This window comes from Rhinopithecus bieti, unplaced genomic scaffold (genome assembly GCF_001698545.2).
Source record: "Rhinopithecus bieti isolate Rb0 unplaced genomic scaffold, ASM169854v2 scaffold_38631, whole genome shotgun sequence".
Lineage (NCBI taxonomy): Eukaryota > Metazoa > Chordata > Mammalia > Primates > Cercopithecidae > Rhinopithecus > Rhinopithecus bieti.
In genome coordinates, this window is record NW_016817145.1 from 1,383,767 (window position 1) to 1,400,687 (window position 16,921).

Genomic DNA, 16,921 nt, shown 5'->3' on the forward strand with positions numbered 1-16,921 from the left:
AATGTCTATGAAGCAGCTAATATAAGATTTACTGGTTTATAGTTCATAACCACTTTATAAAAAGTAGTCTTGACAGTAAAGTTTTCCACCACTGACAAAAAGTTGTAATAGTTTATTATAGTAGGTACTCATTTATTTTAAGGCTATAGAAGTTAGAAAGACCTAAGGAAGATACAGACTCACCAAAATACTGCCACCTAATCACCAGCAGCAACCTCAAAATAACTGGTCCATCAGATTTACAATTTTGGCTTGAACAATGAAAGAGTTATTACTATATATTTTGCCCAGTTTAACCCAGATAATGCAACAGCTGAATTAAAAAACTGTTTAGGGGCTGGGCACAGTGGCTCATGCCTGTAATCCCAGCATTTTGGGTGACCTAGGCGGGTGGATTGCTTTGAGCTCACAAGTAACAGAACAACGTGGGCAATGTAGCAAAACTCCATCTCTACTAAAATTGCAAAAAAATAAGCCAGGCATGGTGGTGCACAGCTGTGGTCCCAGTTACTTGGTAGACTGAAGTGGGAGGATGATTTGAGCCTGGGAGGTGGAGGCTGCAGTGACCTATGATCGAGCCATTGCACTCCAGCCTGGGCAACAACCCTGCCTCAAAACAAAACAAAACTGTTTAAGTATGTTAATCTGTTGTAAAAACCATACTGCTCTATGTAACTTCATTTTAGTACAATAAATAGACTAGAGGCTAATGGGCTGCTTTATGAGCTAGAGGTTCTGTCATAAAGTATTGCAAAGCTCACACACCACTCTGAAATCATATACAGTATTTTCACATTGTAAGTCAAAGGCATCTAAAATACAAACAACAAACAAAAGCAAACAAAAAAAGATAGGGCCAGGCGCGGTTGCGCATGCCTGTAATCCCAGTACTTTGGAAGGTCGAGGTGGGCAGATCGCTTGAGGTCAGGATAAGAGACTAGCCTGGGCATGGCCAACATTGTGAAACCAAGTCTCTACTAAAATACAAAAACAGCTGGGCGTGGTGGCGTGTGCATGTAGTCCCAGCTACTTGGGAGGCTGAGGCAGGAAAATCGCTTGAACCCAGGAGACGGAGGTTGCAGTAAGTAGAGATCGTGCCACTGCACTCCAGCCTGGGTGACAGAGCAAGACTCTGTCACAAACAAACAAATCAAAGACAGAAGTCAAAGTCAAAGGTTCCTAACAACTCTATAATTCTATGCCCTACTACTCCGAAAACTGATCAGTTTAGAAAAACAGGCAGTGCTTTAGGAAAAAAACACCAAACATTTGAGTCCCTGGATCACATCCCAGACTGGCTTTACTCTATTGTTGAATGTTGTTTTATCTGGGCATTTATTTTTGATTTGAGCAAAATATTTGGTTGGTTCACAATAAAAGGATATTTACACCACAATAATCTGTGTAAAAATTAGATAGGTACTTCAAAAATAGTAAATGATGTATATGATTTGTCACCATCTTTATCAATGTACCTATATTTGAGGACGTTTGAAAAAAGAATACTTACACCTTGGGTGGTGTATTATTTTTAAGACAAATATTTACATCTTAGATCAGTGTAGTGTAATGTACAACTTTTTTTTCCCCATTTTCCAAGGAAAATTTCCAAGGAATATTTTCAATTTCCAAGGAATATTTAAAGGGAATCTACTTCCAAATTATCAACTTTCACGTCCTTTTTCTTAAAACTGATCAGCCTGAAAAGGCACAAGGCATCCCATTCATTTGCCTTTCTCCATTTTAAAAAAGAGAGTTCTAAAACCACAATGAGATACCAGCTCACACCAGTTAGAATAGTGATCATTAAGTCAGGAAACAACAGATACTGGAGAGGATGTGGAGAAATAGGCACACTTTTACACTGTTGGTGGGAGTATAAATTACTTCAACCATTGTGGAAGACAGTGTGGTGATTTCTTAAGGATCCAAAACCAGAAATACCATTTGACCCAGCAATCCCATTACTGGGTATATACCCAAAGGATTATAAATAATTCTACTATAAAAACACATGCACTCGCATGTTTACTGCAGCACTATTCACAGTAACAAAGACTTGGAACCAACCCAAATGCACATCAATGATAGACTGGATAAAGACAATGTGGCACATATATATCATGGAAATGCTATGCCGCCATAAAAAGGATGAGTTCATGTCCTGTGCAGGACATGGATGAAGCTGGAAGTCATTATTCTCATCAAACTAACACAGGAACAGAAAACCAAACACCGCATGTTCTCACTCATAAGTGTGAGTTGAACAATGAGAACACATGGACACAGGGAGAGGAACACCACACACTGGGGCCTTTTGGGGACTGGGGGGCATGAGGAGGGACAGCATTAGGTGAAATACCTAATGTAAATGATGGGTTGATGGGTGCAGCAAACCACCATGGCACATATATACCTATGTAACAAAGCTGAACGTTCTGCACATGTATCCTAGAACTTAAATTTAACTTATAATTTTAAAAATAAATAAAATTAAATCTAAATAAATAAATAAAATAAAAAAAGAAAGTTCTATCTCTCACCCATTCTGAATGTCACTATTGTAGACACTTCAAGGTATTAACTTTCACAAAGCCAAAGAAAAACACTGGTGCAGGTGTCAAGAAACTGAATGAGTAGGCTGGGCGTAGTGGCTCATTCCTGTAATCCCAGCACTTTGGGAGGTTGAGGCGGGCGGATCACGAGGTCAAGAGATAGAGACCATTTTGGCTAACATGGTGAAACCCCATCTGTACAAAAAATACAAAAATTAGCTGGGTGTGGCAGCGCGCGCCTGTAGTGCCAGCTACTTGGGAGGCTGAGGCAGGAGAATTGCTCGAACCTGGGAGGCAGAGGTTGCAGTGAGCTGAGATCACGCCACTGCACTGCAGCCTCGTGATAGAGTGAGACTCCATCTCAAAAAAAAAAAAAAAAAAAAATTGAATGACTAAAGAAAGGCAACAAATACCTTCCCTTATTAGGTGGTTTTCAATTCTCTGCTTTCAATAAAATTGAAAGGAGACCTAATAAAGCTAAAAGAACATTAAAATCATTTTGGCAAGTGATTTTGATGCATAACAAACAAACAAACAAAAAACTGAGTGGCACTGCTAAGCATAACTCCTTTCATTACTGTCTACTTATTTATATGAACAATACTTACATTTATAAAACAATGGAACTGATACACAAAACACAGTCTTGATTTTTTGTTTGTTTGTTTTGCTTTAGGAGCTTTTAATGCTTAGACTGAAAAAGATCACAGGGTAGGTTTTTCGTAGTCACTGATCCATCTCTGACAAGGCAAGAATTATCCCTTCACCCTGGTCACAGGTAGAAGTCCAGACTCTCTCCTAGCAATGTCTTCAGAATGGAAGGGCTACCTTTGCAGTGCAGTGCCTCCCCAACCCAGAGGCAAGAAAGTAAGAAGAGTATGTAATGAGCACCCATGTGCCAGGCCCATGCCAGGCATTTTCAAGAGAGCACTGTCTTTAGCAATAACTACGATACATCCACAGATACATGAACTAATTGCGTGGGTAAGGGAACTTCAACCATGTGAGAGCTAATAAAATCTTACTTTTCTTGCTCACAAAATTGGAATGATAGAGATTAGTGAAATAATTTTAAAAATCTTACTTTCTACGTTTTATCATTTCAAATCCAAGTAGATAATATGTTGTTGTTTTGATTGACAGAGCATTAATTCTAACAACTCCATCCACAAATGTTTTATTTCTTGGCACTCAGAAGCCCTTTAAGGCTCAGAAATTTTTCTTAAACTGATTTCATGTCCTATTCAAGTGTCGTCTACAACCTGCATAACCAGTACTTTGTACAACTTGCTTATACTTTATTTGCATATAAAAGTTTTTAAAGAAATATGTAGTATTTTTATTTAGGTACCTCCAAACTTGAATTCACCTGTGTAAAACATTTTTAAAGGATACAATTCTCTTTTGAGTACCATTACAGCTAAACAGAGGTTTTCACTGGTTCTATTTTTCTACTGTTATTGATAAACATGCTAACACTGACTGTCTTACATATAGTTGGCATTTCAAATAAACGGCTTGTATGGAAAAAAATTTCACATCAACATAAAATGCAGCGGGTTAAGTCGACTGAAAATGCAAATTAAAAGAGAGAAAAAAAGAATGAAGGTAAACTTTGTCTGCTAAGAGTTTGTTCATGTTCTTATTTTTAAATGTTCCACAACATATCAACTAACTGGTTTTTAGAATGCAGTAGATACACGTAAAGTCTGACATAATAGTTTTATTCTTTTTAATGTCAACATCAAAAGATGACAGAAATTACATCCTTTGAAAGAAATAAAAGAGGGGGAAGTTGAGATGATAACTTAAAACTATATGAGAGAATAAAGAACTAAAAACCAATTTAGGAACTCTTAAGAGAAAACAGCATTGGATTTGGCAATGATTTCTTAGATGACACCAAAAGCACAGACAACAAAATAAAAGTATGTTAAGTTAGACCCCATCAAAATGAGCACCCTTCATGCACAGAGAACACTATCAATGGAGTGAAAAGGCAACCTACAGAATAGGAAAAAATTTGCAAATCATATACTGATAAGGTATATAGGGTTTTATATATATACACACACACACATACACATATATATACACACACACACACACATATATATATACACACACACATACACATATATATATATACACACACACATACACATATATATACACACACACACACACACACACACACACATATATATATATATATGTCTCCGGAATATTTAAAGAACTCCTTTGCAAAACAAGCAAACAAAAAATAAGCAAAAGATGTGACTAGAGATTTCTCCAAAGATAAATAGCCAATAAACACATGAAAAGATGCTCAACATCACCAGTCATTAGAGAAACACAAATCAAAACCACATTGAGATAACACTTCACACACATTAGGATGGCTATTCACACACACACACACAAAAGGAGAAAGTAACAATTGCTGGTGAGGATACAGAGAAACTGCAATCCTTGTGTGTTGCTGGTGATAATGTAAAATAGTAAGGCAATTCCTCAAAAAGTTAAACACAGAATTTCTATATGATCCAGCAATTCCACTTTTGGGTATATAGCCAAAGAAGCAAATGCAGGGACTTGCACAAATATTTGTACATTCATGTTCATAATCATAGCAGCATTATTTACAATTCCCAAAAGGGGAAGCAGCCCAAGTGTCCATTGACAGATGAACAGACCAACGAAACGTGGTCCATACAATGGAATATCATTCTTTTTTTTTAAAAAAAAGGAAATTTTAACACATGCTACAATATGGATGAACTCTGAAGATACATTAAGTGAAATAAGCAGGTCATAAAAGACAAGGCCGGGTGCGGTGGCTCACGCCTGTAATCCCAGTACTTTGGGAGACCAAGGTGGGCGGTTCACGAGGTCAGGAGATCGAGACCATCCTTGCTGACACAGTGAAACCCCATCTCTACTAAAAACACAAAAAATTAGCCGGGCGAGGTGGCGGGCGCCTGTGGTCCCAGCTACGCGGGAGGCTGAGGCACGAGAATGGCGTGAACCCGAGAGGCGGAGGTTGCAGTGAGCAGAGATCGCACCACTGCACTCCAGCCTGGGTGACAGAGCGAGACTCCGTCTCAAAAAAAAAGACAAATATGATTAGTCTAGGAATATGAGATTCACAGAACAGTCACATTCAGAGACAGAAAGAATAGTGGTTATCAGGGACTAGAAGGAGACAGGAACTGGGAGTACAGAGTTTCAGTTCTGGAAGATGAAAAAGTTCTGGAGCTGGATGGTGCTGACGGTTGCAGAACAGTGTGAATGTACTTAACGAACTATATGCTTAAAAATGGTTAAAATGGTCAATTTTATGTTATGTATATTTTGGTACATTAAAAAAGAAAATAAATGCTACCACATTCCTGAGGATAAAAAAAGATTTTGTTTCCTTACAAAACAAGAAAAGGGGTGGGCGGGGATAATACTAGGAAAAAACATTTCCTAAGAAACCTGGAAGACAATCTTAAAAGTGATATAAGAGAATCTTTGATTTGCATAGTGAATGCCTTGCCATTCTCTCCAAATAAGCACTAGGCAGCAAGAAAGACTCAACAATGTGGGAGAAAAAAAAATGTTTTGGGGGAGTCCCCTATATAGAGTATACATTAAAAAAATTTTTAATGTATCTTTCAAAACAGTTCTAACAAAAGCAATATAAAATAAAAGCAATACATGCCCATTATACCTGGAAAATGAAAATGTCACCCTTAATTTCAGCCATCCACAGACAACCTCTTTTAATCTCTTGGTGCAAAACCATCTTTTTTCCTGTGCAAACATATTTACATGATTTAAAACTAAGATAATACTATATATGTTTTATAAGTTTTTTCTGGTAATATCAACATTTTTTCATGTCATTAAATATTACTCTAAAAATTTAATGAATAGTATTTCAGTCATTACATGAATCTATTTAACAAATTGCTGAATGTATTATACTTAGGTTGCCTGCAATTTTTTCTGATGTTATAAACATCTCTAGATGAATTATCTTGCATATATCTTATTTCCTAAGGAAGACTAGCACAGGCATTAAATCGAAGTCATCTAATCTCCAAGAAGTAAGTTCAACACTGTTAACAGTAATTAACACTGGATGACAGAGATGGGGACTTTCACTTTCTATTTTTCACATTTTCACATGCACTACCAGAAAAAAATTCCTAAAAAGTAAAAAACAGAGAAGACAAACTTAATCTGAAATTTTAACCTAGAGATGTAGTATTCTCATCTATTCTTTGGCTAAAATCTCCTTAAATATTGAGAGCACTGATAGTTCTTTAAAAGTGAAGTTTTAAGAGAGGAAATGTTAGTATTTTGTTAAATTTTAAGTCTCTCACGACCTTGTAGAATCAGTAAGTTAGCATAGAGAAAAAGCAGCAAAAGAACGACAAAAAAAAGTTTTCATAAAGTAGACACAGTTGCAAAATAAAATATTCCACGTTATTTTCACAGAAGGCCAAGCTTATTCAAGCTTTAAATTCATTTTTTTAAAAGTATGTTTGGGGGTGCAGGGGGTCAGTTGTCTGAGTCAATTCAAATATCAACAAATGAGGTTTAAATAGGATGTACTCAACACAAATTTAGGGCTCCTTGAAAACTTAAACAGCAGTCTATTCTAATACCCAATGATATACATGTTATAACACTATAGTTGTGATATCCTTCCTTAGCTTTGTCTTTAAACATGAGTTTAAATCACCTCCCCATCTACTCTGTAAACTCCAATTTAGTTTCTGCCTCTACAGCTCTTTAGTACATTCACAACTATCTCCCAATAGCTAAATCCAATAGCCTTTTCTCGACCTCACTGACTTCTACAGAACTGATCACTTCTTTATTTATTTTCAGAGATACAGCCTTGCTTCGTCACCCAGGTTGGAGTACAGTGGCACAATCATGGCTCACTGTAGCCTCAAATTCCTGAGCTCAAGAGATCCTCCTGCCTCCGCCTCCTCAGTAGCAGCTGGGGCTACAGGCATGTGCCACCATGCCTGGCTAATGATTATGTATTTTATTATTTTGAGACGAGTCTTGCTCTGTCGCCCAGGCTGGGGTGCAGTGAGTGCAACGGCACAATCTCAGCTCACTGCAACCTCTGCCTCCTGGGTTCAAGCAATTCTCTCCCTCAACCTCCTGAGTAGCTGGGACTACAGGCAGGCGCAACCACACCCAGCTAGTTTTTGTAGAGACAGGGTTTCGCCACATTACCCAGGGTGGTCTTGAACTCCTGGGTTCAAGTTATCCACCTGCCTTGGCCTCCTAAACTGCTGGGATTACAGGTTTGAGCCACTGTGCTCAGTCAATTTTTATTTTTTATTTTAGAGGTGGGGGAGGGGGTCTCACTATGTTGCTCAGGCTGGTCTCGAACTTCTGGCTTCAGGTGATCCTCCCAGCTTGGCCTCCCAAAGTGCTGGGATTAGAAATGTGAGCCACTGTGCCTGCCCTCTACTTTTTAAAAATGCTTCGATCCCTTGGTTTACAAAATACTCTTGGTTCCATGATTCAACTTCTCACCTTTAAAATATAGGCACTGCTTCAGACCTCCTTAATTCTTTTTGTGCTTTGCTGTTTTCTTTTTCTTTTTTGTTGAGACGGAGTCTCGTCCTGTTGCCCAGGCTGAAGTGCCGTGGAACGATCTGGGCTTACTGCAAGCTCTGCCTCCCGGGTTCAAGCCATTCTCCTGCCTCAGCCTCCCAAAGAGCTGGGATTACAGGCGCCCACCAACACAATAGCTTGGATCACACCACGCATGGCCTGTGCTTTGCTGTTTTCTGTTCATCCTCAAAGATAACCAGTCCCAACCTCTTAGTAATTCTGGCATACAACTCCCAATGGTCGGCTGGGCTCAGTGGCTCACGCCTGTAATCCCAGCACTTTGGGACACCGAGGCGGGCAGATCATGAGGTCAGGAGATCGAGACCATCCTGGCTAACACAGTGAAAACTCAGTCTCTACTAAAAATACAAAAAATTAGCCAGGCATGGTGGCAGGCGTCTGTAGTCCCAGCTACTCAGGAGGCTGAGGCGGGAGAATGGCATGAACCTGGGAGACGGAGCTTGCAGTGAGCCGAGATTGTATTACTGCAGTCCAGCCTGAGCAACACAGCTAGACTCCATCACCAAAAAACAAACAAACAAACAAACAAAAAACAAAAACAAAAAAAAACCTCCCAATGGTCTACTGCTCTACTGCTCACTTCTTTAGCTGGAAACAACACTGTCTTCCCTCCCTGTGTTCAACTCTCAGAGATCCTGCGCTGTATTTCTTGACATTTTTCTCCATTCCTACTAATATCACCTTCATTTAAACTCTAGTTTTCTCTATTTTGGTATATGTGGTAACAATGCATTAATTAAGAACCCAAACTCTAGAGATAGAGTGCCTAGGATTTGATTCTTGGCACATCACTTAGAGATGTGTAATCTTGTGCAAGTTACATAAGGTGTCTTAGTATCCATATACTAAGGATATCAATATACTAAGTATCCTTAGTATCTAGTCTCTATTTACTAAGGATCTAGTAATCTAGAATACTTAGTATATGGATACTAGATACTAAGAATCTTGTAATGAGGATAACAATAGTTTATAAACAGGAGAAATATATGTGTCTATCAAGTACTATGCCTGGCACATAGCAACTGCTATGTAAGTGGTAGCTATTATCATTATAATCTTTTTTTTATTGAAGACAGAGTCTCGCTCTCTTGCCCAGGCTGGAGGGCAATGGTGCAACCTCGGCTCACTGTAACTTCCGCCTCCAGGGTTCAAGCAATTCTCCTGCCTCATCCTCCCACGTAGCTTGGATTACAGGTGTGCAACGCCATGCCCAGCTAATTTTTGTATTTTTAGTAGAGACGGGATTTCACCATGTTGGCCAGGCTGGTCTCGAACTCCTGATCTCAGGTGATCTGCCCACCTTGGCCTCCCAAACAAAGTGCTAGGATTACAGGTATGACCCACCACGCCCAGCCTAACATTATGATCTTTTAACTGGTCTTCCTTAACTCTAGATTTGTTAACTATAATCCATCCTAAACACTGTCTCATCAGATCCCTCTTCTGGCTCTTCACCGTCTCCCAAACAAAGCTGTAACTTCTAAACCTAAAATCAAGGGCCCTGTCTCGCTTATGACTGAATACAGAACTGACATGTCACCCAACTCCAGGGAGCACCACTCACTGCCACACCCAAAAGCTCACTATCTATGCCTTGTGATACTTCATTAAGCTGTATACTTTTCATTTTTCTGTATTGTGTTATGCTTTACGTTTTTAAAATCTCCTGTATGTTACATATATTCATGCTGAGTTTTGAGTATCTTTCCAGACTTTCAAATAAACATACAATGTTTAAAACAGTACCTTCTACATACTGAAGAATGTTTTATTTTACTTAACACATGGAAAAATAAAAATGTAGGTAAACAACCCAAAAGTAGGCCAGGTGCAGGGGCTCATGCCTGTAATCCCAGCACTTTGGGAAGCCGAGGCAGGTGGATCACCTGAGGTCAGGAGTTTGACACCAGCCTGGCCAACATGGCGAAACCCTGTCTCTACTAAAAATACAAAAATTAGCTGTGTGTGGCGGCAGGCACCTGTAATTGGGAGGTGCTTATAGCTACTCTGGAGGCTGAGGCAGGAGAATTGCCTGAATCCACGAGGCAGAGGTTGCAGTGAGCGGAGATTGCGCCATTGCATTCCAGCCTGGGCGACAAAAGCAAAACACAGTCTCAAAAGAAAAAAAAAAACAAAAGTAAAGTATGATCATCATCTATTAACAAAAAACACCCTACTATCTATCCTTAAGTGACTCTTCAACATGAGAAACAACCCTAAATTTACAGAAACCAAAAAACCTTAGACCTTAGAAAACAAAGAAAGTACAGAAATAAGACAATGGCTAATCTGATTCTGGAAGAAAAAGAAACTACAGAAAAGATATCCAAAGTCATAAAGCTGGTAGGATGAAAATAAAAGTTTAAAAAAAACAACAAAAAACAAACTTAGAACACCACCACCACAATAGTCAGGGAACCTATACAAGTCAGGAAAAAACAAAACACAAATCCATAAGCCCAGCTGAATGAGATTATACTCAAAATGTAAAAACAGAATGTAGTTAATAAATAGGTGACTATAGGTAACTTCAGAACTTGAAAATAATGTCAGCCTGATCAGAGGTAATGAAAGGAGAAGTTTTGAAAAGAAAAGTCAGCCTGAGATTAGGAAAAATTCAAGTTAATGAATTAATATGAATAAATGTAACCACGCATAAAAGTAACCTAGTCTAAGAAATGCTCTATCGCCGGGCGCGGTGGCTCAAGCCTGTAATCCCAGCACTTTGGGAGGCCGAGATGGGCGGATCACGAGGTCAGGAGATCGAGACCATCCTGGCTAACATGGTGAAACCCCCGTCTCTACTAAAAATACAAAAAACTGGCCAGGCGAGGTGGCGGGCGCCTGTAGTCCCAGCTACTTGGGAGGCTGAGGCAAGAGAATGGCGTGAACCCGGGAGGCGGAGCTTGCAGTGAGCCGAGATTGCGTCACTGCACTCCAGTCTGGGCGACAGAGCGAGACTCTGTCTCAAAAAAAAAAAAAAAAAAAAAAAAAAAGAAATGCTCTATCAATAAATATATGGCTGAGGAAACTAAGAAATATCCAAATATAATCAGGGTGATCAGGGAATGAAGTCTCTGAAATGCATGGTTGATGTAAAACAGCAAGGTGAAATCCAACCAAATGTATTGAATGTAAAGTCCCCAAATCAGAAAATATTCCAATTACAGAGACATGTTTCATTTTTGGTACTGATGGGCTTGTCAGTATGAATGTATTACCCCTAAAGACCACTGATTTATTTTAATCCAATCCCATGCTAAGTAACACTGAGATTATAATTTGGTGTACACAGACACCTTGATGTATAAAAGGAAGGAGTACTTTGTCTCAAAAAGGTATAATGCCTCCTGGGAACTGTGGTGGGGGTTGGAGGGAATCCTTTCTACCCTACAACATCCAGCAGAGTGCATTCTAATTGCTCAACCACCATATACAACAAATATGGGATTTATGGCAAAAAGTCTCTGTATATTGCTGTTAGGTCTCCTCTGCTAGACTTCCGTCTCTTTAGAGTAAGAACAATCAACAACAAATATTTAATATACACTTACTTCCTGCTAGGTTCTGTTCTAGGTGCTGGGTTAACATTGCCAAACAAAAAGTCAAAATCCAAGTCCCTGTGCAGTTACATTCTGATTCCGGAAGAAAAATACTTAAAAATACAAAAGTATAGATTATGTTGAAAGGTGATAAGTGCTAGGAGAATATAAAGCAGAATAAAGACGCATGTCAGGTAAGTGGTTTGTAATTTTAAATATGGTGCTTACGGTAAGCATCATTGCAAAGGTGAAATTTTAGCAAAGACTTGAGGTAGACAGACTCCTAAATTTGAATCACAGTCACACAGCTTACTATAAGGTGAATTTGGGCAAGTTATTTAAGTCTCTGTGCGTCGGTTTTCTCATATAAAAAAAAATCTTATCTACCACGTAAGGTTATAAGGACTGAGTTATTTATTTGTACAATTTCTGGACCACATTAAAATACTGTAACTCCTGAGGTTTTGTTTTTTGGTTTAAAATAATGTTAAAAAAAAAAAGGTTAAAAGAATTGGTCATGCAGATATCCAAGGGAAGAGTACTTCCAGGAGAGGTATACCAAATGGAAAGGCCCTGGTATTAAAGGAGTAGCTATGCCTGTGTGGCTGCAAAAGAGTGGGTTTTGTAAAGGGGTAGAAAAAGATGTCATTATAAAGGAGGCAGGGATGCTTAGGGCTGCTCCCAAACTTATAGACTTTCACTTAAATAGGGAGTCTCAAGAGGGTTTTGAGTGATCAACTGTTCTGACTTTTAATTTAAAAGATTCACTGCATTTGCTGGGCGCAGTGGCTCACGCCTGTAATCCCAGCACTTTGGGAGGCCAAGGTGGGCGGATCATTAGGTCAGGAGATTGAGACTACCTTGGCCAACATGGTGAAACCCCGTCTCTACTAAAAATACAAAAAATTAGCCAGGTGTGTTGGCGGGCCCCTGTAGTCCCAGCTACTCGGGAGGCCGAAGCAGGAGAATGGCGTGAATCCGAGAGGTGGAGCTTACCTCCACCTCGGGAGCCGAGATCGCGCCACTGCACTCCAGCCTGGGAGACACAGTGAGACTCTGTCTCAAAAAAAATAAAAAATAAAAAAGATTCACTGCATTACGAACTGACTATTGGTGGGGCATGGTGGTTCATATCTTTAATCCCAGCAATTTGGGAAGCTGAAACTGGAGGATTGCTTGAGCCCGGGAGTTCAAGACCAGCCTGAGCAATACAGTGAGACTCCATCGCTACAAAAAAACTTAAAGATGAGCTGGGTGTGGTGGCGTGCACCTGTAGTTCCAGCTACTTAGGAGGCTGAGGTGGGAGGATCACTTGATCCTGGGAGGTTGAGGCTGCAGTGAGCCGTGATGGTGCCACTGCACTCTAACCTGGGTGACACAGCAAGACTCTGTCTCAAAAACAAATAAATACATAAAGAGAACTGATTGTTGAGGGAAGGCGGGGGCATAATATATACATCAAACAGTAGAAAACAGGAAGGAGGCCAATCAAGAATTACAATAATCCAGGAAAGACAGCCAGGTGTGGTGGCTCACACCTGTAATCCCAGCACTTTCAGGAGGTTGAGGTGGGCTGATCACCTAAGACCGGAAGTTTGAGACCAGACTGGCCAACATGGTGAAACACCATCTCTACTAAAAACACAAAAATTAGCTGGGCGTGGTGGTGTGCGCTGTAATCCCAGCTACTTGGGAGGCTGAGACAGGAGAATCACTTGAACCCGGGAGGCGGAAATTGCCGCAAGCTGAGATCATGCCACTGCACTCCAGCCTGGGTGACAGAGCAAGATTCTGTCTCAAAATAATAATAATAAATAAGTAAATAATCCAGGAAAGAGATTATGGCTTGAACCAGCATGGCAACACTGGAGGACATATAAAGTGGTCAGACTTGGAATATATTTTGAAAGTAGAGCCAACAGAATTTGCTAATGCACTGGATGTGAGGAGTCAACAATGACCTAAAGTTTTTTTCCCGAGGAACTGAAAAAAACGGGAGTGGCCATTAACTAAAACTGACGATGGTCTTAATAACTGACAACGACTGAGTCCTAACTATATGCTAACTGTTCAATCTCCTTACATGCATGATCACATTTAATCCTCACTACCAATGTGGTGGGTATCACCCCAATTAACAAGTGTAGAAACCTGCTGATTATCGGTAAACCTGAGAAGCAGAAACTGAAATTCATAATTAACAGTTTTCTTTTTCTTTTTTTTTTGAGATGGAGTCTCGCTCTGTCCCCCAGGCTGGAGTGCAGTGGCGCAATCTCGGCTCACTGCAACCTCGTCCTCCTGGGTTCACCCCATTCTCCTGCCTCAGCCTCCTGAGTAGCTGGGGCTACAGGGGCCCGCCACCACGCCCGGCTAATTTTTGTATTTTTAGTAAACACTGGGTTTCACCGTGTTAGCCAGTATGGTCTCAACCTCCTGACCTCACGATCTGCCCACCTCAGCGTCCAAAAGTGCTGGGACTACAGGCATGAGCCACCGCGCCTGGCCAACAGTTTTCTTAAGAAGCTGTATATCTGGCCAGGCAGGGTGGCTCACATCTGTAATCCCAGCATTTGGGGAGGCTGAGGCGAGTGGATTACCTGAGGTCAGGAGTTCAAGACCAGCCTGGCCAACATAGAGAAACCCTATCTCTACTAAAAATATAAAAATTAGCCCGGCGTGGAGGAGTAAGTCTGTAATCCCAGCTACTTGGGAGGCTGAGGCAGGAGAACTGCTTGAACCCAGGAGGGTAGAGGTTGCAGTGAGCTGAGATCGCACTAGTGAACTCCAGCCTGGATGAGAGAGCGAGACCCTATCTCCAAGAAAAAAAAAAAAAAAGTCTATGTATTTAACCAGTGTTCAATACATCAGTATGTATCATTATGTTCATAGGATCTAGTGTTATCCCGGACATAAATAATCAATCAGTATTGAAATAGCTTTTCTGAACACAGGTTAATAAGTCCAGTAACCAATTTCAGTGCAGAAGTGTTTGGCCTCTCCAGGTCTCTGCCAATTCCTGGCACATGATTGAGAAACAAATCCTGAGTCAGGAAATTACTTGTCTTTTCAATTCAGAATCACAATTTCAGAGATTGAAGGGACTATAGTTTTTAACCCACTCCCCTCAGCAGAGTAGCAACCAGAATGGGATGCCCAGAAAAGATACCGGCAACTAATTTTATATAGTTATCTAAACACAAGATCTTAATAGGAGACTTAATACAAGACCCTGAAATCGTCTGCTGAACTGAAAAGGATTACATTGTCACTTCCCCTGAGCCTCTCATTCTCACTCCCAAGTTCCCAACCCTCTCTCAGGTCCTATTTTTCCTACTCCATGCCTACCCTCACTCACTTCAACACCTCGAATCCAGCTATATTACTTGCTGCTTTAAATTTACGAGCGAGCTTCCTCGACTTCTTCAACCTTCTGTGAATGCTGAAACCCTTCCACCTAGGCCTCTTTCAGCAGCTGGGGTGGGGAGGTGGATGGGAGGAGAGTAACTCTGCTCAGCTTTAACTCTGGCCTGCAAAAACCTTCACCATACTTCAGACCTAGAAGCAGCACTTCTTTCAGGAGGACCCTCCTCCCTTCCAAACTTCCCCTATAGACACTGTTTGTAACTGCAGCATGACGGAAGAGAAAGGGAACGATTTGGGAGGCAGGCAATCTGAGTTCCAATTTTAGATCTACCCCTTACTGTTTACCTTTTTGAGTCCGTTTCTTCATCTGTCAAAGAGATATCACAACTATGCATTCTCAAAGGGTTATGATGAGGCTTGGAAGGGGGGGTACAGGAAATGTTGGTCCTCATCCCTCCACATTATGCAACCTGGTATTATTCACTGCGCTCTTATTACGGAACCCCTCTGGATCGTTAATGGAGGTCAGAGAACCTGAATTACAACCTGTCCGTCCCTGTGCTCCCTCCCACCCCCCAACGTTTATGGCGCAGACAGAAAGCAGTCAGAGGATGCGTGTTGCCTCCAGGTTGATGCAAACCTAGGGCAAGAGCCTGGGCGATCGATCGGCCAGGGAGGGGGATCTTGGGGGCGGCCGAACAGCTGCCGCTTGGCCCCAGACTGCACTCCGCTGTGGCAGGCTTCGATTTCCTCTTGCGTAAAAGTAGGTGGTGACCAAATGCTTAGTCCTCTCCCGGCCAGCCTCAGCTCGGCGACCCGACCCGCACCTCCGATCCCCAGGGCTTCCATTTTACTCGTCCTCGATCACACTTCTCCCCTGACAACTGTCACCTCGACCGGCGCCGCCCACCCCCAGGCCCCTCCGGGCGCCGGGCTGCGGGCAGTCCCCACGGGAACCGCCCAGGGAGCCTGCCTCAGGCCGGTACTCACGCCCGCTTTGGCTGTGGTCGCCACGGGCTGCTTCTGCGCCGCGCCAGCCGAGCGGAGCCGCCTCCGGCCGATCTGCTCCAGACTGAGGAACTCATTGGACAGGTCCAAGGAGTCCGTGGCCGAGGCGGCGGAGTGGTTGTGCAGCTCCAAGCTGCTGCGGAGAACCACCATCTTCTCTCCCTAAAGGCCTCGGCGGGCGCAACTGCAGAGGGCTCCAGCTCCAGGCGGCCGCAGCTCTGGCTCTTCCGCGCTCCGAATTCTGGCGCCACAAGCTCCGCGCCAGCGACCGCAGCGCGCGCGCCCAGGATCCCTCCGCCGCCTGTCCCGCCCACGCCGCCACCATAGAACAGCAGGCTCGAAACTCTCCTCCCATTTGTAGAGCGAAGGAGGCCAGGCCAACGTGGAGAGGAACACAGGCCGACAGTATAGAGGACCTGACCAGAGAGTCGGCGGACAACGCTGACTTCTTTTTCTTCACATAGTTCCGGCTCGCTGAGCCCGGCGGAAGGAGACGGCGGGAGCGGTGCGCAGCCCGTTTGGAATTTTGGCGCGGGGACGGCGGCGGGGGAAGGGAGGCCTCCGCGCGCTCTGATTGGCTGGCGGGGCCCGGCGTCTCCTCCCCACCCCTGTTGACACCTGCTTGCTGCTTCCCGCCATCTAGGATTCAAATGCAAAATGCCCACTCCTTGAAAGGAGGTAAATAAAGCACTTGGCCTTTGACAGGTTTTGACTTTGAGACTTAAGAGTTTTTTTTTCTTTTGGCCGGGCGCGGTGGCTCACGCCTGTAATCCCAGCACTTTGGGAGGCCGAGGCGGG

General features: G+C 42.2%; 1 protein-coding gene across 1 annotated transcript in view; it reads right to left on the bottom strand.

Annotated features, from left to right (window-relative positions):
- ATAD2 (ATPase family AAA domain containing 2) overlaps positions 1 to 16,629 on the bottom strand; it is an 83,469-nt gene extending 66,840 nt beyond the window's left edge. The window contains exon 1 of the mRNA XM_017855876.1: positions 16,106 to 16,629. Within this exon, the coding sequence (XP_017711365.1) occupies positions 16,106 to 16,276 (171 nt within the window). The 5' untranslated portion in view covers positions 16,277 to 16,629. The remainder of the gene's footprint in view (positions 1 to 16,105) is intronic.
- Between the last annotated feature and the right edge of the window lie 292 nt (positions 16,630 to 16,921).